The sequence below is a fragment of the Myotis yumanensis genome, unplaced genomic scaffold (genome assembly GCF_028538775.1).
Source record: "Myotis yumanensis isolate MYYU_CA2020_CCGP unplaced genomic scaffold, mMyoYum1.0.hap1 SCAF_19, whole genome shotgun sequence".
NCBI lineage: Eukaryota > Metazoa > Chordata > Mammalia > Chiroptera > Vespertilionidae > Myotis > Myotis yumanensis.
Window position 1 is genome coordinate 24,531,215 of NW_027223770.1, and position 17,865 is coordinate 24,549,079.

The 17,865-nt window shown below is 59.5% G+C and overlaps 2 protein-coding genes across 4 annotated transcripts in view; one reads left to right on the plus strand and one right to left on the minus strand.

The window, feature by feature from the left end:
• The window catches only part of EMID1 (EMI domain containing 1), a 27,300-nt gene extending 16,367 nt beyond the window's left edge, over nucleotides 1-10,933 (plus strand). The window contains exons 11-13 of the mRNA XM_070400167.1: nucleotides 495-539; nucleotides 6,758-6,848; nucleotides 10,143-10,933. Of these exons, the coding sequence (XP_070256268.1) occupies nucleotides 495-539; nucleotides 6,758-6,848; nucleotides 10,143-10,267 (261 nt within the window). The 3' untranslated portion in view covers nucleotides 10,268-10,933. The remainder of the gene's footprint in view (nucleotides 1-494; nucleotides 540-6,757; nucleotides 6,849-10,142) is intronic.
• Nucleotides 10,934-11,911: 978 nt separating this feature from the next.
• RHBDD3 (rhomboid domain containing 3) lies at nucleotides 11,912-17,830 on the minus strand. 3 transcript variants are annotated; one of them, XM_070399710.1, is made up of 6 exons: nucleotides 17,578-17,830; nucleotides 15,005-15,194; nucleotides 14,018-14,401; nucleotides 12,696-12,849; nucleotides 12,319-12,606; nucleotides 11,912-12,229 (listed from the first exon to the last, which is right to left on the minus strand). In XM_070399710.1, exons 2-6 carry the CDS (start codon nucleotides 15,150-15,152, stop codon nucleotides 12,052-12,054), a joined length of 1,152 nt encoding a protein of 383 aa, XP_070255811.1. In that variant the 5' UTR covers nucleotides 15,153-15,194; nucleotides 17,578-17,830; the 3' UTR covers nucleotides 11,912-12,051. The 3 variants fall into 3 exon arrangements, with proteins under 3 accessions (XP_070255811.1, XP_070255813.1, XP_070255812.1); XM_070399712.1 differs by lacking the exon at nucleotides 17,578-17,830 and adding an exon at nucleotides 17,392-17,541; XM_070399711.1 differs by lacking the exon at nucleotides 17,578-17,830 and adding an exon at nucleotides 16,799-17,339.
• Nucleotides 17,831-17,865: the final 35 nt, after the last annotated feature.

The window sequence follows — 17,865 nt, forward strand, 5'->3', positions numbered from 1 at the left end:
CAGTTTCTGGCTGCTCTTCATCACTTTCCATTGTCTTCAAACAGTTGTTCTCTGCATTTTATCTAGTGTTAGTCCAATACAGGCTACCTTCTGTCTCTGCCTCTCTCAGTCTCTCTGCCTCCCTCAATATGTCTCTCTCTTTCCCTTCTTTCCTTCTGCCCTCCCTCCCGCTCTCCTTTCCTTTCTCATTGCTTCTATCTCTATTTCTTTTTCCTTTTCTTTTTTTTTTTGTTATTAATCCTCACCCGAGGATATTTTTTTTATTAATTTTTAGAGAGAGTGGAAGGGAGAGGGAGAGACAGAGATACATCGATGTGAGAGAGACACATCGATTGGTTGCCTCCTGCACACACCACGACCAGGGCTGGGGAATCTGCACCCAGGGTACCTGCCCTTGACCGGAATTGAACCTGAGACCCTTCAGTCCGAGGGCTGACGCTCTATCCACTGAGCCAAACCAGCTCGGGTGCTTCTACCTCTATTTCTCCTTGCAGGGAGAACCTGGCCCCAAAGGAGACCCCGGTGAGAAGAGCCATTGGGTAAGCTCAGGGCCCGCACGGCTGCCCCCCGCCTGCCCTGGACACTCAGGAGGTCATTCTGGAGTGCCCCCCCCCCCCCCCCCCCCCCCGCCAAATCCCCACTGCAACCTGGTCTCCCAGCGAGGAGCCTTGACCGTTCTCAGGCCTAGCCCCCTCCCTGCTCCTGTCCCTCCCAACGGGGGCCGACCTCATCAGCAGAACCCACGCTCTCTGTCTCTGCCTTCACGTCCCTGCCCTCCGCCTTCCCTCTGTGGCCTTTCCAGGCCAGGGTGGCCCTGCCTGCTCCTCCTGGCAGTGTGGGCTGACCCAGTCCAGACTGCATCCCCTGCCTCCATGGCCCTCCCCTAGCCAGGGCTCTGGCTTCTGCTCCCCTGTCCACAGAAGAAAGGGAAGCGTGAAGAATGGGATGGGGGCCTTAGGAAAGCCATGGAAACTATATAGGCAGGGAGGCTAGACATGCTGAGGTACAGGAGCCCTTGGTAAGAGGTACAGGGCACCTAGACACCATCATACACGGAGGAAATTCACAGAGTGTGGGAAGAGCAGCCTAGAAACTGTCATGCATATAATATAGATGGTAAATGAGGTCACAGACTCCACTGTGCCCCAAAGACCCAAAGTTAACACGAAGTCCTAGACACCATCGCATACATAGGAGACCCAGGAGGAAGGGGAGGAGACACCTAGAAACTGTTCCAGGCACAGGAGAACCATAGAAAGTGAGATGAGGGGATCTAGAGAGCACCCTGCACAAAGAAAGCCCACGAAGAGTGGGGAGGGGGGCCTAGAAACTGTCACGTACACAGGAGACAGAATAAAAAGAGAAAGGGCACCTAGAAACCACATGTGGTGTCCTAGAAACCGTCACAGTCATCGGAGATCGTAAATCTACCTACCCAAGCGACACACTGGAGAGGACCAAAAGCCCCTAAATGCAGGGACCTGGACAGCGTCCGCTGACATAGGCGACATTTGGAAAATGGACAGGATAGGGGCAGGCACCCCTACGGGAGAGACAACTGGGAAGCTCTTTTGGAGGCTAGTCCTGCGCCTCCCTCTCCCCCGCCCCCATCCCTGGTGCAGTCTGGCTGGGAAGTCCTGCTTCCTGGCGGGGACTGGCTGGTGAGGACACGGGAAGCACCCAGCGCCTGCCTTGCCCTCTCTGCTCCTGATTGCGGGGTCAGTGATGGATACAGCCGTGGGAGTCCCCACCCTGCACGAGTCCAGCCCCATGTCTTTCCCCCGACTTCTGGGGTCCTGCTACCTTTCTGGCAAGCCTCTCCCAGCTCCTCACTGCCACCCCCACCTCTCCCACACCACCCCCCACCCACCCCACCCCGGGTGGCTCCAGAGCCTCTTAAGCACACCCGTGTGAGCCCAGCCCTCTGCCTCTCCTCAGCCCCTTCGCGGGGGCCCCTCCCAAGGGAAAGGCGGGAGAGCGAGGTGAAGCCTGAATTAGGCTCAGCAGCCCCGTCCCTGCATGGGGACCCCAGCCAGAGAACAGATGCCTAAACGATCCCACATCAGGCCTCAAACTCAGGACCACCTGTGGGAGGGGCCCCAAGAGGTAGCAGGGCCCCTGCCCAGCCACCTGCCTCCCCCTCCCCCTCCCCCTCCTGCACCTCTGCGCCTGCTTGCTGCCTACCTGGGAGGGGCCTGCTGGGCTGGGGGCTGCATGAGGCTTTGGAGGCTGGGGAGCTGTTCTGTTGGGAGCAGGTGGGAATGAGGTCGTGTGGGGAAGGACCCTGGGGACTCCTATCCACACTCAACCCCACTGCGGAGCCACTGGCCCCGCTATAGCTCAGCAGTGACACACCCAGTGGCCATGTGCACGCACTGCAAGCACTGCTAGGGAATGACTGAGGTGGGCCAGCCAAGCAGGCTTTTTCAGCTCCTAGGACTGGGGGGAACCAGCTAGCATTCCCCCAAGCACCTCCTCGGTGGGCGCCAGGCCCCAGGACACAGATGCAATTTGGACACTGGCCCCACCCTCACGGTGGTCACCAGGAGGCGGGGGGGCGGGGGGGGGGGGGGGGAGGACAGACTAGTAACCAGCAGCAACCGGACAAGGGGAGCTCAGTTGTGATGGGGGGGTGGGGGGGGGGCGCGTGGATTTAGCATCTTCCTGGTGGAGAACGTGCCGGGGCCTGAGAGATACATTAACCAGGCAAAGGGTGTTGGACAGAGGAGTGGGGCGCCGTGTGTTTGCACTTGGAGTAGCAGAGTGTGAAGGACAGAGGTCAAGACTTAGGAGACCATATTGAGGAATTGGAACTTTGTTCTGTGAGCAGTGGGGGTCATTGAAATAGTATGAACAGAAACTGATGTGGTCAAAGGTGCCTCTGTGACCCTGTGGAGAATGAATGGGGAAAAGCAGAAAGATGAGGTGGAAGGCTGTCGTGGGTCATCATGGCAAGAGACTGGGGGCTGGAACTGGGAATGGGGACAGTGAGGGGTGGACAGATGTCACTGGAGCTAAGCAACGTTTGGGTGCTGGTTTGGCTGCGAGGGGGAGCGAGAAGTTAAGGGAGACGCACAATAGTCAAGGAGAGCCAGGAGAAGGGGCCCGCTGGGTTTTGTCCATGGAAAGTGGGAGACGTCTATGATGGCCAAGTGGAGGCGTTCAACAGGCCCTGGCGCTCAGGCCAGGCTGGGGCGGCGGGGCGGGGGTGGGGGGTGGGGGGGACTGGGGTGTCATCAGTGCAAACAGCAGGCCCCCCATCTAGGGAGGGATCCAAATAGCAGAATCTTTTTTTTTTTACATTTTTCAAAATTTTTATTTTAAAAACTTTCAAATATGCTGAAATGTTGGTTACAATGAATAGTATTCTCCCCTTCGTATTTTGCCACATTTGCTCTATCTTTCTCTCTTTATATATTTGCAGACCTTTTTTCTAATCCATTGAAAGCAAGTTTCATGCTTCATTCACACCTCCCCTAACACATCAATGTGCATCTCAAAAGACTATGGACATTCTCCCAAAGAGCCACAATACCACTGCCACACCTAAGAAAGCTGACATGAACCCAGCGCAATGATGCCACTTAACATATAACATATACAAACTTTATCGGTGGTACCCAAAATACCTTTTATAGCTGGTTTTTTTTTTCAAACTTCTAATCAAGATTCATACATTACATTTGGTTGTACCTCTAGCCTTTTTTTTTTAGCAACCTATAGTCTCTTTTCAAAAAAATACATTTTTATTGATTTCAGAGAGGAAGGGAGAGGGAGAGAGAGAAACAACAATTATGAGAAAGAATCATGGATCAGCTGCCTCGTGCACGCCCCACACTGGGGATTGAGCCTACAACCCAGGTATATGCCCTGACCGGGAATCGAACCATGACCTCCTGGTTCAGAGGTCGATGCTCAACCACTGAGCCACACTGGCCAGGCATCTGTAATCTCTTTTAGTCTAGGACGGGCCCTCTGCCCTTTTTTCTTCTCTTGACTCTGCCTTTTGGTGAATGTTTCACCTTGTGGATTTGCCTGGTTGGTTCCTGGTGATGAGAGGCAGGTTAGATGCTCCTGGCAGCAGCACTGAGGCGGGATGTGGTGCCCTCTGACTGCATCTCAGCAGGAGGCTCATGCTGTCCGCTTGTCCCACGGTCCATGCAGGATATAGTTTAACATAATTTTTTAAGGTCATCCACTTTTAGATCCTCCTCCCATAATACTTGAAGAGAGATTACTTTGGTGTACAGCCTGTGGTGACCCTGTGACCCCCCAGGCTGCAATAGCCATCCAGTGGCCCGAAGGAAGCTCAATCCATGTGATGTGGACAGGACACCTGGATCCTAACAGTCACAGTGGGCTAGGCCACAGTGAGCTAGCCCTAGCTGGTTTGGCTCAGTGGATAGAGCGTCAGCCTGCGGACTGAAGGGTCCTTGGTTCGATTCCGGTCAAGGGTACAGGCCTGGCTCACCGGCTCAATCCCCAGGGGCGTGCAGGAGGCAGCTGATCAATGATTCTCTCATCACTGATGTTTCTATCGCTCTCTCCCTCTCCCTTCCTCTCTGAAGTCAATAAAAATATTTGCCATCTGGGGCTCTGTTGGAACTGAGATATCTACATCGCAGATAGTTAAGTCTGGACTAGGAAAGGAGGGAGGGAGTGTGAGTTTGGGCCCTATGCTGTGGAAGGAAAGGACAGACAGACTGGTAGCGAGTGACAGTGAGTGCCAACTGGTGGTCTCTGCCACGAGCCCTGGGCAGCCGCTGGCATTGCTTGGCAGTAGGGAGCCCCCAGATCAGGGAGGCCTGGGAGGAGGGTAGCTTTTGGGGCCTGGCGCTGCCACATCCCTGGGCCTGGGCGCTAGAGGAGCTGCTTAGAAGAGAGGGTGGGGCTGAGGGCTGGGCTCTTGGGCCTGCAGAATACAGGCATGTAGCAGTCGGAGCCTGGGAGGGATGAGCCCAATATGGAAGGGACTGGGGAGAGGGCGCCAGGGCCAGAACCTCAGCTTTGCCAGCATTTTTAAAAATATATATATTTTATTGATTTTTTACAGAGAGGAAGGGAGAGGGATAGAGAGTTAGAAACATCGATGAGAGAGAAACATCGATCAGCTGCCTCCTGCACACCTCCCACTGGGGATGTGCCCGCAACCAAGGTACATGCCCTTGACCGGAATCGAACCTGGGACCTTTCAGTCCACAGGCTGATGCTCTATCCACTGAGCTAAACTGGTTAGGGCTTTGCCAGCATTTTAAACAGCTTCCCAATAGCAGTGCCACTTGAACATGTGCTAATTTTACTTGTACATATTCATTTGAATGGAAAGAATATTGGTAAGTAGCCTGATCCCACTGATGGATATAGACAGAAAGTGTGTCGGTATAAAGAATATTAGAGCCGGCGCAGCGGGGCTCTGTGGCCACCTCCAGGGCACATTCTGTGGCAGGTTCCATGGCAGGCTCTGGTCAGCAGCGCAGCCCCTGTGGACTGGCATCCCCTCGCCCCCAGTGCAGCAGGACCTGCAAGGGTGTGGGGAGGCAGCAGCCAGCTGGGATCCACCAGGACTCACCGGGAGGGCTGCTTCTGCCTGCTCTGCCCCCTCCCGTCCTTTCCTGGCCTTGTCCCGGCTGTCCGTGGGCCCTGGGCTGTGGCAGGGGTGCCGGCTGCAGGTGCATGACCAGGGCGGGGCATGGGCCACCAGCAGGCTTTGCAGGGCCCCTTCCCCTGCCCCCTTCACGGCTGCATCTGTCTCTTTCCTCCGCAGGGGGAGGGGTTGCACCAACTACGCGAGGCTTTGAAGATTTTAGCTGAGAGGGTTTTAATCTTGGAAACAATGATTGGGCTCTATGGTGAGTAGAGACAGACGGACAGACAGCCCAGCCCCTGCCCACCAGCCTTGCCCAGGCCCTCCAGGGTGGAGCTGCCTGGGCCCAGTCATGAGGCCAGAGAGGCCAAGCCCACCGACCCCTCAATGACTGGTCCCTCCGACACAGGGGAACCTGGGCCTCACCTCTGGTCAGACTTGGGCCTCCTGGCATTGTGGGTAATGTGGCTTCCAGGCCTGCAGAGGACACCAGAGGTGACAGATGGCGAGTTTGGAAGAAATCCGCAATGAAGCCAAACTCCAGACCAGCAGGAAGGGGGTTGTGGGTGACAGAGCCAGGCTGCAATAGTGCAGGGGGTTGTGGGAAATAAAGTCAGAGCCCAGGCCTGCAGGAGGATTATGGGTAATGGATCCAGACTTCAGTCAGGCTTCAGCTCTAGAGAAAGCATGGGTAACAGAGCCAGTCTCCAGGCCCACAGGGACAATAGGTTATGGAGCTGGACTCAGAAATGCAGGGGACTGCGAGTGACAGAACCAGACTCAAGCCCCAGGGGCCTCTGGGTAATATCCTACCCACCAATTCTGGTCCTCCCTCACCCAAAAGCCCCCAGAGGCCTCCCGGCAGGGTCTTCCTGGCCTCAGATATCCTCGTGACAGCTTCCCTTTCCCTCTGGTCCTCCTAACCTCCCCTGAGGGTCCCTGTAGGGGTTTGTCAAGCCCTCATCTCAGCCCAGGAATTCACCCCCCAATCCTCTACCCATCATCCATCTGGTCACGTGAGGAGCCAGGCTAGCCCTGTCCCCACTCAGAGACTCACACCCAGGCTCCTGCCTTGAAGCCGGCTGGTGCCTGGCCCATACACCCACCTTGGCCCCCCGGCCCCGCCCTCGGAGGCCGGACTCGCACCGTCTGCTCTTCTCGATCTCCCATCAGGCTCCTAGCTTACAGAGCTTCCTGCAGCAGCAGGCTCAGCTGGAGCTCCTGGCCAGACGGGTCACCCTGCTGGAAGCCATCATCTGGCCAGGTAACGGCAGGGTGGGCCGGCAGGGGCAGCCCCTTCCAGGAAGGGCCTGGGAAGGGCCGGGGTCACAGAAGGCGACTCCCAGTGCTGGACCCAGGCCCGCGGACCTCATTCTTGAGTCCTTCCATCCAGCAGGCAGACAGGGCCTGGCACGGAGAAGGCTAGGGTCACTAGTTCTTGAGTGAGCGAGCACCTCCTCTGTGCCCGGCTTCTAGCTTGGCACAGGCTCCAACAGATAAGACAGACATAGTCCTGTTCTCATGGAGCTTAGGCTGTGGGGGTGCAGCGGGAGCCCTGTAACTGGCCGTTAAACCCAAGGTGAGGAATACCACGGGGGAGTGAGTACAGGCAGCTGTGAAAGCACAGAAGTGCCCCTGACCAGGCTGTGGGTGGGGGTTGGGGGAGGAGGAAGGTGTCTCAGGGAGGGCTCCCTGGAGGAGGTACTGGCTCAGTGGAACCCTGAAGGGCAAAGCTCAGGGGCAAGTGAGAGGCAGAGGAATAACATGGACAACAGCCACGAAGCCAGAGGGCCTGAAGCCAGAGGGCCTGAAGCCAGAGGGCCTGAAGGGACCCTTCCCTGAGATTGCTGAGGGCTGAATGCTGTAGCAGGGCCCAATTTGAGAAGGTCCTTGAAGGCCCTTGGGGAAGCACAAAAGGTTAGACACCAGGTGGGTGTTACCTCTCCTGGGCCTGGTTTGTCGCTAAGGAGTCTCCCCCATTGCAGTGCAGTCTGTGGCTGGCCCTGGAGAGACGAGGATTAGCTACCCTCCGGGCTAAACCGTCCCTCACCTGCCTGCTAAGAGGCCCCATCTCACCACCCAGTCCTGGCTCATCAGTGCACACAGGGTCTCGGGCGTCATGCCCTACCTTCTATCTACGTTACAAGTGGAGGAGTTGAGCCCCCCCCCCCCCCCCCCCCCCCCGCCCGCAAAAGCCAAAGTGGGCCAAGGCTAGGGCTGAGCCTCATTCATTCGACAGAACTGTAGGGTGCACCTTCTGGAGGCCAGGTCTGGGCCAGCACTTAGCAGGCCCCGAGGACACCTGCCTTGGGGAGCTCCCACTGAGGAGCAGGGGACCCTTCGTATCTATAGAGACGAGGGCCCTGGGGTCCAGGGGCACCAAGGATGTGGGTGAGAACAGTCGCTTCTCAGTGGGGGCGGGGCACTTCCTGGAAGATGCCAGCAAGTGCGCCAGCAGGAGAAGGTGGGAAGGGCAGCCCCCCCCCCCCCCCCCCCCCTGCCTCCGAGTCCTGGTTTGTCACGGTGAAGGCCCGGAGGTTGGAAGGTGTGTGTGTGGTCTGCTTCCAGAGCTCCTCTTACCAGACCACATGGCTCTTCTGACTCCTAGAAACATAACTGACCACCTCCCAGACCTCCTTCCTCTCCCAGAGGAGGGACCTACGACCGAATCCCAGGCTCTCAGCACCTTCTCAGGTCCCCCCACCTCCTCGGGCAGGAGCCAGAAGGGACTCATTGTGGCCTGGGATCTATCCCCCCGCCCTCCCTCAGCCCAGGGAGGAACTGCTGGTCACGTAGGAAAGCCCACGGCCACTCTCTGTGGCCACGAGCCTAGAGCAGAGATCCGACGAGCCCGCCCTGGTTGTGGGCCTGGGAGGGGTGGTGTGGGAGGAGGGGAGCAGAGGAGGAGGAGATGAAACCATCCCCGTTGGCCCATCATGCACAGCGGTGCTAACTAAAGACCCAGCTGGGACTCACGTTTAGGATACAATCAAGAATAACAATAGTAACCGCTGGGCTGGAGGATTTACAATCCTCTCCAGTCCTCACACCAAGCTTGCTAGGTAGGCGGTAGATATCAGGCCCATTTCACAGATGAAGAAAGGGGTTCCGAGGGCTTGCGTGTCTCCCTCGGGCCGTAGGGGCAGCAGTGGCAAGGTCAGGGGTCCACCCAAGGTCGGTCCTCTAACGCCCTGGCTCTTTGGGCTCCGTCGGCAAAGGTTCAGACACCCCTTCGCCACCAGGCACTTGGGGGCGGAGGGTGGGAGGTTCCAGAGGAAGCCAAGGCCCTGAATTTAATCATTTAATTCATGGTCACAAGCTCACCCGTCCCAACGACCAGGTAATCCAGCTCGTACTGGGAAAGCCACTTTGCACTCAGGCCGTTGAGGGTGTGACAACAGGAGTTCGACCCCCGAGTTCCAGAGGAGGCTCCAAGGTCTGTGACTGCCCAAGGCCACATAATGGGGACGTGGTGGGACAGGACTTGGCCTTGGCTGACGCTGGAGCTCTGCTTCCCTCCTCCTGTCCTCCCCGATTTAGGGCGTGAACTGTCCCTTGACAGTGACATGTTTATTTGCCCGAGTCCCCAGATCGCAGCCCAGAGGTGCATGGGAGGCTGGGCACAGCGTCAGGGACTTAACAGTTATGAGGAGGCAGTGCCCTCCGTGGGACGCTGGTGCTGCCACAGGTCCCGTCTCCTGTGAACCGGGGTTGGGAGGCGTAGTCAAGTCCTCCATCCTGGGCTTTTCCCTGAGCGTCGCCCTCCCCATAGAAAAACAGCCTGTCCTCCCGACCGGCCTGGCCTGCTCAGTTAGCTTTGGGAGGGACTGAATGATAGTCACAGAAGGCTTCCTAGAGGAGGTAGGTCAAGTTCTGGGTTTTGAAGGATGAGTAGGTTTTTAGATGGCAAGAAGGCCAATTACTCGTTTCACTCTTGGGGTCTAGCTCCTTTCCAGGCGGGGGCATATCTCACCATAGCCTGATTGGAACTGACTTCAATAATTATAGGAGCTGACCAGGGCTCAGAGTACAACTGGAACTGTCCCGCTGGTTTTAGAGATGAGACCAATGAGGCCCCGACAGAGGCCCAGTTTGCCCAGAGCCACAGAGTAGGTCAGTGGCAGAGTCTGGCCTTCCTAAACCCCCGCCATAAGCAGCCTAATCAGAGAGAGGAAAAGTGAGTCTGTCCTCTGGCCTTAGTTTACCCAGCTGTGAAATGGGGATGACTCAGAGCATACCTTCACCCCAAAATGTAGAAAAGAAAAAACATTACCATTTTTATGGAGCCTTTCAGGAGCATGGTCGGTCCATTTATCCCCACTTGACAGAAAACCAGAGGCCCCGAGTGTCCTCATTGGGTTGGGGGCTGATAACTCCTTGAGGTGGGGGACACTAACCAGTTTGCAGACCCCCTTTTTCTACAGCTCTGCCTCCTGGATGCCAGGGCAGAGTACACCTGGCTGGGTGCCCAGTCTCCCACCCCCTGAGTGAGGGCCAAGGGGAGGTGGATGCCCCACATAGACCTCACTAACCCTGCCTCTCTCCTTCCCTCCGGCAGAACCAGAGGGGTCAGGGGCAGGCCCTGCCGGCATGGGCACCCCCAACCTCCTTCGGGGCAAGAGGGGAGGACACACCGCCAACTACCGGATCGTGGCCCCCAGGAGCCGCAACAAGAGAGGCTGAGGGCGGTGGTGGCCCCTCGGGTGGACCAGGCCAGCTGCCTCTGGGGACCACCCATCCATATTTATTAACGTCCTCAGGGTCCCTCTGCCACCTAGGCCTTTGGGGTAAGCAGGTCTAGGTCCTGGCACCCCAGGCATGGCTGCCACGTATGAGGCTCAGCAGGGACAGGGTCTGAGGAGAGGTGGCCCAGGAGGGAGGTGGGGCCTTGCTTGGGGCCCCGAGCCTGGTTCCCTCTGTGAAATGGGGTGATGCAGGCCTGCAGGGAGCGGGTGGCAGGTTCAGGTTCGTGGTTTGTCTTCCCATCAGCTGCCCAGGCATCGGGCCTGCAGGCACTGCGGGAGCTGAAGCTCTGCCTGGCCCTCAGCACATGCAGGGACTTGGGGGGCAGAGTCGCCTCCCTTCCTCCCCATCAAGCCCCAAACCTCTTCTCTGGTTCTCTGGTTTCTGGTGCTGGGTTCCCAACCCTGAGCTCAAGCTGCCTGAGCTGACAGGATGCTGTGGACTCCTCGACTCAGTTCTGCCCCGGAGCCCAAGCTACTCCTATGTCCCAGGTTGTGGGGAGGGGGCAGGGACATGGAAAGGGAGGAGCCACCTGCTCCCACAGCCTGTGACGTCACAGGAAATAGGTGCTACCGGCCAATAAAGGCCCCGGCCTGTTCCCCACCAGCCTGGCCTCAGTGTGTGCTTTATGGGGGCAGCAGGCAAGGCCAGGGGCCTTGTTTCTCTTCTGTGGCCTTCACTGCCCGCCTGCAAAGCAGGTTTGAGGCTCCCCTGGCCATCACCTGGGCAAGGGGGAGGTGAGCAGAACAGCACTCAGGCCACCCCACCCGCCGGCCAGGTGTCCAATGGCTGTGGCGTCTGAGAGGCCTGGGGAGCAAGGAGCTGCCACGCCTGAGGGCAGCCTCTAGCCTGGGTTCCCAGCAGTTTCTGAGCCTGTTTGCACAACCGAGGAAGGCGATGGTGGGCCCTCAGACTTCCCAGGCTGTTTCTGGGCCCCAGCTGGTGACCCCCAGCAGGGTCGGTCAGCCCCTGCACCGCCCCTCACAGTCCAGCTTCCCAGGCGCCCCTCTGCCTTACCCTCCCCCAGCCCAACCCCCTGCCCTCTTAGCTCTGTCTGCGCCTCCTCTCCCTGGGAAGGCCAAGGCCCCAGGGGGGGCCAGGAGGGAGGAGCTGCCGCTTCAAAGCTGAGGAAGCTTCTCCCCCACAGAACCCCCACCCTTTGCTTCCTGCCCAAGGGGCCCAGCAGTGCACAGCCCCCAGCCTCCCAGCCTGCTCAGGGCGGGGCCTAGGAGACCCACAGAATTGGTACCCTGGGGGCTGGGGACAATGAAGGGATGGTATTCCCGGGTAATCAGGGAGGGCTTCCTGGAGGACTCTGTGTAGGCTGAGACCACGGGTGGGTAGAAATTAGCTGGGAAACAGATGATTAAGAATGCTCCGCAGCAGTGGGTCCAGCCAGCAAGACCGAGGTGGAGGACAGAGCTTCCTGGAGGAAGAGGCTGTGTGGTGCAGAGACGGTAACGCTGCATCTGGACATCAGGGAGCTGCTCTCCTGCAATTGGCTGTTCGTTCACATTCATTCATTAACCCCCTGATGCCAGCACAGAAGAGTCGGATACAACTGCTGTCCCCAAGGAGTCCAGGTTGAAAAGAACCGGTTTTTATTCTACACAGTGCAGGGCGTGAGGGGCCTCCCCTGCGCCCACGTGACTTAGTACTTGGGGCTGGAACTCCGTGTAACCAACCATGGGCAAGGACTCTTGTCGCCTGAGGGCCGGCCTGTGCTAGGGGGGCCCAGGACCCTCAGGGTGGGTGAGCCCACCCTTCCCCTGAGTCACCAGGGCCTCAGTGCCCACCTCCCCGCTGACCAGCAGTGACACCGCACCCTCCACACGACCTGTGGCCGCTAGCGCCACCACGGCCTGCTCCATGGGGAAGCCCATGCGCTCCAGCTGCTGCAGCCTGTGCGATGGAGGGGACAGGGAGTGTCAGTCAGGGCCACCTCCAGCCCCCACACCAGGGGACCTCCCCCTGTCCCCCGCCTGCCCTACCGTAGAGAGGAAACAGAGGATTTGGGCAGCCAGAGCGGGCTCCTGGGAACCTGGGCTGGCCCCTCAAGGAGCGAGGCCTGGATCCCCTCCTGCAGCATCTGCTCATCGAGGGCTGCCCACAGCGGGGAGCCGGGAGGAAAGCTGGGCCCAGTCCAGGCCAGGCCAGCCTCTGAGGAGCCCTCCCAGTTCGGCTGCACAGGCCCCAGGCCTGGTGGGAGTGGGCCTGAGCCTTCGCTGTGAGACCAGAGACTAGACGAGGCCGCGTACGGAGGTCCAGGGGTAGAAAGCCTGGAAGGGCAGAAACAGGAGAGGGCTTGACTGCCAGCCACTGCCACCGCTCCCGCCACCAGGGCCGGGGGCCTGGGGATCCCCCTCACCTCACTCCAGGAAGGGTGACGGGCAGCTCAGCCACACTACCTGGGGCGGGAAGGAGCCGGAGTGGCCAGCACCCCAGGACCCTGCACAGGAAGCCCTGCAGCGCCCGCAGCCTCTGCTCAGAGGGCTCCAGCCACTGGAAGGCCCCGGCTGCATCTGTCTGCCCAGGCAGGGCGGCTGGTCAAGGAAAACCACAGCCAGCCAGGAGGGAGCCCAACTGCATGCCAGACCCCGTGCCAAGTGCGCGATGGGCACTGCCTCTTGTCTCCTCACTGTGGCCCGGCCTGGGATGCTGCCACCCCGTCAGCAGTGGAAGTTCAGGGAGGAAAAGGGGGCTGTCTGAAACTACTCAGCCAGTAAGACAGCAGTTCTCAACCTGTGGGTCGCGACCCCTTTGGCGGTCGAGTGACCCTTTCACAGGGGGTCACCTAAGACCATCCTGCATATCAGATATTTACATGACGATTCATAACAGTAGCAACATTACAGTTATGAAGTAGCAACGAAAATAATTTTGTGGTTGGGTCACAACATGAGGAACTGTACTGAAAGGGCCAGAAGGTTGAGAACCACTGCAGTAAGAGGTGGAGCTGGGTGAGCCTCACCCCAAAGACCTGTCTCATCCACTGCTGCCCCACGCCGGGCCCAGAGCCCTACCTACCTGCTGCCCCACGCTGGGCCCGAGCCCTACCTACCTGCTGCCCCAGGCCGGGCCCAGAGCCCTACCTACCTGCTCAGGGCTCTGACTCAAGGCGTGAGCTTGGACCCATGGACACAACCCACTATCGCCCTCGGCCAGGCCCATGTGCTCCCCAAACCAGGATTCAGCGAGGCCTCGGCAGCTCGCGTCCCTAATCCTAAACAACTATAGGAGGTCGCCTGTGCCCACTCCTCTCTCCGACTGCACTGTTTTCCCAACAGGCACTAAGTATCTTGAAGAAAAGCCTGTTTAAAGCCCAGAGGGCCCAGCTCACTCTCACCCTGGCCTTTGCACCATCTGTGCCCCGCCTCCTTTTTCACTTCTCTTTACCCGAACCTCTCATCCTGTGTGTCTCAGCTTCGAGGCCACCTCCACTGGAAAGGTCCAGGTTAGGGGCCTCCTTGGGTCCCCTCAGCCCTCCTCAGTTCACCAGTGAAGTGTAGTTGGCACCTCCGGCTGGCCACAGCCCAGAGCCTGGCTAGAGGACTCGGAGATGTTCCTGGAACCTGTGCCCGGCTTTCCGGCATTGTTAGGCCTGACCCACTTGTGCCAGTTCCCACGTACCCTGGGAGCCCAGCCACAACCCACACATCGACACAGGCCCAGGGTCCGGGCAAAGGATACAAGCCAGGCCAGCCAGGAGGCCACAGAAGAGCTGCAGGAAGGGTGGCTCGGAGGTGAGCAGTGGTGTCAGGGCAAGCAGCAACCATGGCAACAGCCACGGTGGCACCGCCCCATGGAGCCCTCTAGGGTGGTACCCCTGCCCTGATAGCATGGCCAGGTGGACGGGCATGTACCCGCAGCCACCAGCTGCAGCGGACACCCCGAGGCCTGCCAGCAGCACCGCCATTAGCCCGGCAGCCAGGGCGAGTAGGGTGGAGGCGTGCAGGAACCGCAGCGTGCCCAGATGGTACTCCTGCCGCCAGCCCAGCACAGGCAGGAGCAGCAGACTCAGGAGCAGGCTGGGTAGGGCCGTGTGACCCAGAGCATGGGTCAGCAGCCGGTGTGCTGGGAGAGAGAAGGGGCTTATGTGCCAGGTTAGTGGCCCCCACCCCCAAGGCTGTCCCAGGTGTGCCAGGTTGGGAATTGCCCTCTGCCAGGGCCACCCCCTAAGCCAGCCTCGCCTCCCCAGGAGCCAACATTGGCCCGCTGCCAGCAGTCATGCGTGGAGGGAACCAACATGGCCGCTGCCCCGCTGCAATGAACAGAACAAGCCAGACCCACCCCTCAGGCTTCTCAAGAGCAATCAACCCTGATGAGTCACTTAACCTGTGGGCATCACTTAGATTCTTCAACTGTAAATGGAAGCTGCTGTTATTATTGGGAGCCGGGCACTCAGCTGGGGGCACTCAAGCTCCCACCCTCGTGCTTAGGTGAAAGCCTTAGTTCTTATTTCAAGAGAAAGACGTCAGTAACGGGAAACTTCTGAAAAGAATTCCTGCTCACAGGCTCCCACCCCCTGCTGGCTCTGCTGCCCTCCTTGCCTGTGGGTGAGGTGGGCATGCTCCGTCCAAGGCTGCCCCTCCCGGGGGCATGCCGCTCCCACCAAGTCGTCTTGGGCCCTACAGCCTGTCTCCTGCCCCCTCCAAGGCCCAGGCAGCCAGCCCTCACCCTGCCAGGGGTCCAGCAGCAGCTCTGGGGCCAGGGCCAGGCTGGGACCGGCCCCCACCAGCCACAGGCAGCTCATGAGCAGCATCAGGACTGAGGAGGCAAGAGGCAGCGCTGGAGACAGTAGGCCAGGGCGGCCTCTGTCATACATAGCTTGGCTGAAGGTGGTCAAGGGCAGTCTTGGGGTTGTGTGCTATGGGTAAAGGAGAACAGTAACAGTTATTATGGCAGCTCTTATCGGATGTCCTTTCAATTGCCCTCAATTTTACAGAAGTAGGAACTGAGGCTGGAGGGACAGGCCCAGCAACTCGGCCATAGAGCTCAGATCCTAACCATGTGCTTGGCCATCTTTCCAGTCCACTGGCCTGTGTCTGAGGATGGGAACAGCCAGACCAAAAAGGCCATGTGCCTTGAAGAGCCCGGGGTGGGAGCACAGAGCAGGAAAGTTGAACTGGGGCCCTGGACTCCCAAAAAGAGGGATGTAGCCTCCCAGGGCAAATTCAGGGCCGTCTCCTGCTTCCCTCCGGCTGCCAACCAACTACCTTCCTCCCTCCTACCGTCCACTGTGCCCAGCCTTAGACTTCCAAATGGCCTCGGCTGCCCCAGACCCAGGGGTAGAGCCCAGCCAATAGGCAGGCAGATTAGGCAGGGGGTGGGGCAGAAGGATTTGAGGAGGGGTAGCAGGAGCTCCCCGAGTGCATACCGAGACATTCATTTCCACGAAGCCCTAAGCACAGCCCCCCTGGTCCTACCCCCCCCCCCGCCCCCCGTTTTCACAGGAACGTTCCGGTGTCCCCTTCTTCCCGCTGTGTATCCCCAGGCGAGCTTTCCAACCTCTGAGCCTCTACTTCCTCTTCTGTAAAATGGGGATGAAGAGAAAGGCGTGACTAAGGCAGCCCACGACTCCTGCTCATTTAACTGCAGCCAGCAGGCTAATTGTGGGAGGCAGGCGGCACTACCCGGCCGCCCCAACACGGGGAGGCCTCCACACGAAGGCAACTGCTCCAAACTGGCTCCTTCAAACTCTGGCCTTCAAATGTGCCCATTCCCTCCAACAGGGCGAGGCTTTTCCTCCCGTCCTCTCCCCTCACATCCAGCCTGTCCTTCAGGCCCTGGGGGAACCCCCCTCACGCCTGGCCAGGCCTGTCGGTCTGTCTGTCTGTCTCAGGGGTCCCACTGAACTGACTTCACAGGACAGGAAGCAAAATCCTAGAGAGACAACAAGGCTGCCTCATCCGCTCCCTTGCCACCGGGATCCTCTGCATCAAAAGCCACCTGCCAGTTTCCTGCAGGAAAAAAATGTAGAAAGCTCCTCCGCCTCCATATGCAAAAGGCAAGCTCCTGCCTGGCTGGCTGGTGTGGCTCAGATCTCAGATCTCCGAACCAGGAGGTCCTGGTGCAATTCCTGGTTCAGGGCACAGGCCTGGGTTGGGGGCTCCATCCCCAGTGTGGGGCGTGCAGGAGGCAGCCAATCAGTGATGCTCTGCCATCATTGATGTTTCTCTCTCCCTCTCCCTTCCTCTCTGAAATCAATATATATATATATATATATTTATATATATATATAAAAATATATATATATTTTAAGGCAAACTCCTTTGCACCGTTGGAAGCCCAGCTCAGACGTCCCCACCCCCTTTCCTGGCCCCCACATTGTGGGTCGTGTCCTATCTAATGAGCACAGCTTAGCCTGGCGGTGGTCTGAGCTGGAGGGGTGTATGTGTGTGTGTGTGTGTTGGGGGGTGGGGGTCGCTCCTCTGACTCATCCCCAAATCCCCCGGGTGCTCCCACACCTACATGGTGCTTTGTGTCCACTGGAGGAAAAACACTGGCGTGGCATCCCGCCGAGGGCTCTGGGTGAGGCTGGGCTCAGAGGTGAACCCGGGAAGCCAAGGCACCCACTGCAGCCCCTCCCCCGCCTGCGCACGGGTGACGGTCTCCCCCCGACAGACAGACCCGGGACTGAACCCTGGGGCCGCTGCGTCCTTACAATGGGGCCGTGCACCGTCAGGCCCCGCCTCCCGCACCGGGCGGCCGGAGGCTGGAAGGGGAAGGCGAGGACCCACCGGGAAGATTCCTCCGGCGGATGGAGGAGGCGGGGAGTGTGGGGGGGGGGGGGGGTTCCGAGGTGCAGATCGGACTCAGCTTTGTGACTTTAAGAAAAGTACCCAAATTCCGGGGCCTGTTCCCCCTTCTGTAAAGTCAAAGGTATTAGGCGAGGGATGATTAAAGGGCTTTTTCAACCTCGACCGTTACTGGGGGCCGGGCCGGGGGGAGTGGGGCGCCTCTGGGGGCCGGGCGCTTCGTTCGGGGCCTCCCATCCAACCCCCCCCGCCCCCCGCCTCGGCCTCCGCCCCCGCCGTCCGAAGCCACGTGTCTGGGGTACTCACTGCGGAGCCAGCGCGCCCCCTCCCCGCGAAGGCCGGGCGGGGCCCCCCGCTGCGAGTAGGGGCTCCGGGTTCCCCTCGAGGCCCGACCGCCCGAAGCCCCTGCTGCTCGCACTCGGGCGCGTGACCCGGGAGGCCGGCCGGCGCGCCCCCCCTGCCCGCCCCTCACCCCCGCCGCCGGCGAATTACTCAGCAGTTGTCCGGGCCCAGGGCCCCTCCCCCGCCTCCCGGCCTCCGCCTCCCTCCGCGGAGGGCTCTTCCGAGACGGTCCCTGGAGCCCGCGGACGTGACCACTGGGCACGACCCGGCCTCGCGCGTGGAACCGCTCCGCCCCGACACGCAGAGCCGCCCGGCCACCGCCGGTCCCTCCGGGCTGTTTCTCCCCGCGCCTCGCAGCCGCCGCCCTTCCCAGAGGCTCCGGGCGGGAGTGCGAGCGGGAGGCCGAGGACGCGATGGTTCCTCCCTGCGCCGCCGCCC